The sequence below is a fragment of the Argiope bruennichi genome, chromosome 7 (genome assembly GCF_947563725.1).
Source record: "Argiope bruennichi chromosome 7, qqArgBrue1.1, whole genome shotgun sequence".
NCBI lineage: Eukaryota > Metazoa > Arthropoda > Arachnida > Araneae > Araneidae > Argiope > Argiope bruennichi.
Genome location: NC_079157.1, coordinates 106,648,695 through 106,654,247, shown reverse-complemented (window position 1 = coordinate 106,654,247; position 5,553 = coordinate 106,648,695). Strand labels below are relative to the sequence as shown.

General features: G+C 30.5%; 1 protein-coding gene across 1 annotated transcript; it reads right to left on the bottom strand.

The window, feature by feature from the left end:
• Window positions 1-1,693: 1,693 nt before the first annotated feature.
• LOC129975516 (uncharacterized) lies at window positions 1,694-5,287 on the bottom strand. The gene is made up of 2 exons (XM_056088577.1): window positions 5,283-5,287; window positions 1,694-2,498 (listed from the first exon to the last, which is right to left on the bottom strand). The coding sequence occupies exons 1-2, from the start codon at window positions 5,285-5,287 to the stop codon at window positions 1,694-1,696; spliced, it is 810 nt and encodes a 269-aa protein (XP_055944552.1).
• Window positions 5,288-5,553: the final 266 nt, after the last annotated feature.

The window sequence follows — 5,553 nt, the reverse complement described above, 5'->3', positions numbered from 1 at the left end:
ACATGAAATTAGATTAAAAAAAAAAAAAAGGAAAAATATACAGAATCGTGTATTTGCGCAGAAAAAGGGGCTATTAAATAAAATGTGCACTTAAACTAGATGTCTGCTAGAAATAACTTACTAATTCAAGTTGGCATTCTTTTATTTTAGAATTCCGCTGGTATAAACGTGGCTCGGTGTGTTAAGGCTCCGGAAGACTCGTTTTATTTAAAAAGTCTTTTATTCGAATCTCAACTCCGGAACACACATTTATTTCTTCATGAAATGTTTTATTTTTCATATTTTAATTATTTTTTAAAATAAGACTTGTATAAATTCTATTAATATTTATAGACATTATACTGTTTAAACATGATTTTTGTTTCAAAATAAGATACAATAAATTCAATTTTTGATATCATGATCCCACACATGTACAGGAAATGCAAGAATTAAATTCATTTTGCTTTTAGACCAGATGTTTGTAAGAAATATCTTACTGATGGAGACTGATATTCTTTTATTTTCACATCTGAGAGTAAGAAACTTGGCGAGATGTGTTAAGACGCAGAATGTTTCTATTTTTTAAAAGCTCTTCAGATCGAATCTGACTGAGGCAATACACAATTATTTAATCATGAATTTTTTTCTTTTTTGTATTTTACTTATTTTTTTATATATAGGAAATCTATAAATTATCTTAATATTTCTTCATATTATATTGTTAAAACATGATTTTTATTTCAAAATAAAATGTAAAAAATTTCGTGTTTATGCAATGTAATATGCAGAAATGTTATAAAAATTTATAAAAGTTTTATATAAAAAAATAAGAAAAATATGGAAAAAGAAAACATTTTATGAAAAAATAATTTTGAATGCCTCTGTCAGATTTGAACTGAAAGCCTTTAAAATAAAAATAAGAAGAAAAAAAAATCTCGTGCAATTTAACACAACGAGTTACGTTTTCTGCTCATGGGTGGGAAAATAAAAATTGTCAATCTGAATCAATTATATATTTCTTATAGACAGCTAATTTGAAAACATAATGCATTTAATAACCACGTTTTCAGCGCATGTGCGGCATCTTTATATCAAAATTTTGAAGATTCCGATTTTTGAATTGAAGATTCCGATTAGAATTTGAAGTGTCCGATTTTTTTTAATAAATTTCATGGTTAAAAAACGTAATAATTCGAAATACAAATAGAACGCCACATAATATTCTAGAAAACGCTGAAATAAAAGATAGCTAAGATCTATTCGTAAAGTATTTTTTGAAGACATTTAGTTTAAAACAATATATTTAATAGTTCCATTTTCAGCACATGCGACAGATCGTTGTATCAAAAAATTGTATCCTATATCTTTCTATAAATTTTATATTTAAACAGTGTAATATGTACAAGTCTTTTGTAAAATAACAAATAGAATATGAAAAATAACATATCAGAAAAATAGCATATCGTCTTAACATATCAGGTAGCATATTTTTCGTTTAAAAAAGAAAATAAAAGAATAGCAAGCTAAATCCGTAACATATTCCATGTAGGCATGTGTCTAAAATTACAATATATGTATAATAGACCCATTTTATGCGCATGTGCGCGTTCGTCATATCCAATATTAGAAGAATTCCATCCAATGTTGAAATAAATCCCATGCATAAACAATATAAAAAGTCTTCTTCTTCTTTCTAATCCCCTGATCGGAATCAGATCAGGTCCATGAGACCATTCGCCTTCAAACCATCAAGGACATTATTGGGGCTATGAAGCAGTTTCTCCCGGGAAAAGCCAATACAGCGAAGCAAATGCTCGGCAGTGGCCTCGCTTGAATTGCACTTTGTGCAGATGGGGAAGATCTTGTTCCCACCGAAGAACCGAAGAGTCTTGAGGTGGCCAGATTTAAATCTAGACAGAGCCGTCTGGTCTTGTCTAGCACCGCCAAAGCTCAGAGCACCACCAGGGCCAGAGCCAAGGTACCAAGGATGGGAAGGTGGTAGTTTCCAAGATGAGTTGACAACGGCCTTACTTCTGGAATGCATTTCCTGGAAAGTTAAGGGCTCAGCAGAATTCAGAGTCAGGGATGAACCCTTCTTAGCCAGACTATCGGCAATGTCATTATATTTAAGGTTTACATGAGATGGTATCCATTGAAAATGTATAGCGGAGGACTTGGACATCAATTTTAATTTTTCAAAAACACGGATGCCTCTCTGGTCTACAATATTCCTCCAGTTTTCTAAGTACTGTATGACGCTACGACTATCAACTAGAAGCCAAATCTCACCAATTAATTGGTGATCTAAAGAAAAGCCCAGAGCCATGTCAATGGCTATCAATTCTGAGCCAAAGACGGAACTAAAGTCAGGGTTGCGCTGACTAAGGAAAGTCTCTTCATTGCCGGATTTAATTACAACCCCGCTACCAGTGTGACCATTTTCATCTTTACTACCGTCAGTATAAATCAGTACAGCTTCAGATATGATATTATTGATTACTTCAAGAGCAGCTTGTCTTAGAAATTCAGGATGTTGAGAAGATATAAAAAGTAGATATATTATTAGACGTTATAGAAGTCTTATATAAAATAATAAGTAATATATGGATATAAAAAATATGATATAAATGTGTATGGCTCAGTTCAGTGAAGGGGTTTAAAACACAACGAAGCATCGTGCGCTTTAATACAACACGACACAAATTTTTCAGTGAGAAAGCGGAAATGAAAGAATGCCAATCGGTATACGTAAGATATATCTTGCAAGTGTCTAGTCTAATATAGCACAGTGTCATTAATAGTTGTATTTTTTGCTCAAATGCATAAGAATTGTCGAATGAATAAGAATTGAAAAAATATTTAGTTAAGAATTTCATTTCTATAATATAATATGTCTAGGCTTTGAATATGCATTTCTGAGTTCTTATGAAATAAAATATCTAAAATCAAAAAAGAAAAGAAAAAAATGGCATCGATTGTGATTAGAACTGAGGGCCTGCAAACAACCACGCGCCTTCACACATCGCACCGCATGTGTTTCGCCCTAGAGCTAAAATTAAAGTATAACAACCGGAATCCGTAATATATTTCATGGCGGTTTCTATTTTAAAAGCAAAATATATTAATGCGCATGTGCGATTTCCTTCTATCAAAAATTATAAGAATTTTATACTATTTTGAAATAAATTTCATGCTTATAAAGTTTAATAAGCGCAAATTGTAATAGAATTTACAGAAATTTTATATAAAGTAATGTATGGAATGTGTGAATGTTTCTTTGATTATTCCTTTAAGTGTATATTATTATAACTCAAAAATGAAAACACTGATTAGATGGAGTTTGGATTGTGATTTTTATTAAATGCAAATTTGTATCAAAATTGAATCTATATCATTTGTTTGGATTTTATAATTAAAACTACAAGCAGCTAAATTGGTAAATTTTAATAAATGATCTTTCCACCAAATGTTAAATATGTATTTCCAATTTTAGACTAGATTTTTTCATAGAGATGGATATATCTATAGGTATGAGTCACTCAAGTAGAACGATGACGGTGATCGGAAGTTTTTGCTTTGCCGAATGTATGTGAAAACGATTAAAAGATGAATGGATTTTGACACATTTCATGACACTAAAATTCATTTATTTTTAAAATTGCAAACTACAAAAAATATCTATTACAGAATGCATTAAAAAATGAGCAATGAATACTGAAAATGTAAGTAGAATATTACAAAAATACTGAAAAACATATTAGGCATTTAATTTGCATGCGGTCTATCTAAAAATATTTTTTTAAATATTAAAATTTAAAAGTTTAAATACCTAATCTTAGAAATATTACAAAACACATAAGAGAATAAAAATTATCCATTAGAATCAGATTTTTGTTTCTACTGAGCAAGAGAAAAGTCCAAAATCCATTTTCTATTCATTTCACAGAACTAACAATTTAAACAAATTGTGCTACGCTGTCTAAATATACGAGAAAGTTGATGAATATATCTCACCCTATAGGAATGTAGCTCCTTTATATCAAATCACTCTTCCTCAAAAAGGAGAATAATTCATCCTTTCACACGCTTAGGTTACTGAAAGAGAATATAGCACTTTCCAAAGGGCATAAATTTGCGAGAAGTGCTGTATTACCTTATGAAATGCATCCTAGCTTCGAAGACTTTATGCTATTTATCAAAAGAGTAGAAATAAGTCTATTCTTTGAACAAAGGAAGAGTCTCGAAGGAGATAAATTTCCTTTTTCTGAAAGCAATTGGTTTAGCGCGAGAAATCTCTTCTTGAAAGTGAAACAGCAATCTTCTTGAAACACCTGACTCGGTGTTTGAATTAATGTGCTTAATTCTAGCAATTTCATTTCCACCAGATACTCTTTGAATTAATCGAATAAACTGTTGAAAATCTTCCGTAAAGCAAAGGGTTATTTGCGGCGATGCACAAGCGAATCTTTCTCTGCGGCGGGAATGAATATCGAATCTGATTGCGTTTATTCTTCAGCTTCTGGAATTTATTCAAATGAATAATTAGAAGATTTAAACTTCCAGTTCAGTAACGCGTGAAGAGGCCAAAACAACTTTTATTTTTACCCTTTTGTTTACAATTATACAAAGAGAAATAATTATGAACGTTAAAAAAAATCGATCGCGATATTTTCATTGGTCTTCCCTTTTTAAATTTTCCTGCTTTCGAGGGAAAAAAAACATTTCTGAAATTAAATCGACCTGCTTGTGTGTAAGTGAACAAGATAGTTCTGAAATGAAATGAGCTCGACGGTGGAAATTTTATAAATAGTTTTAAAATCAAAATGGTAGGACAAAATGCATGTTCCGGAAGTCAGTCTTTTATCCAGAGATATGAGATCACGATAACTGAAACACGAAAGCATTTTAACGGAAGAAATTTTTTGCATGGTTTTATTGAAGAAATGTTAGATATGCATCAAATTTAAAATCAAATCTATCTATAGGGTTCCCACTTATTTATTTTTTTTCATTCATGTATATGTAAACATCAGAACTTAACCAGAACACACTAGATAAATGAAATTCGTAATATTATCTATGTATCAGTGCTGTGGATGTGTACTAAACTAAACAGATAGAAATCCGAAACAATATCCCAATAACGTCAAATAAAGGTGCCAAAATAACATCTCTAAGACCTGCGCCAATTTCCATACAAACCTAATGCTATAACTTTTTTTTTTTGGCGACGTTTTTTTAAAGAGCAAGTCTAAATTATTAGGCAATTTTTCGCTTAGGCCCGGCTAACCGAAACGTACCTCATTTTGATAATATACGAAAGATGAATATTGACAAAATATTGGTCCTATTGGCTATATACTCATTTTCTTATTGTATTATGTTGCTCAAATACTATCTCGGAAAAAAATTTCAACTATATTTAAAAGAAATCATTTAAAAAAATATATAGAAAATAATTATTTAATCGTTCTGCCTCTTTTGCTTATGGCATTTGGTATTTATCATTTCCATATTAAATATTAAGTATAAATCTCCATATTAAATATTTAGTATATATCTCCATATTAA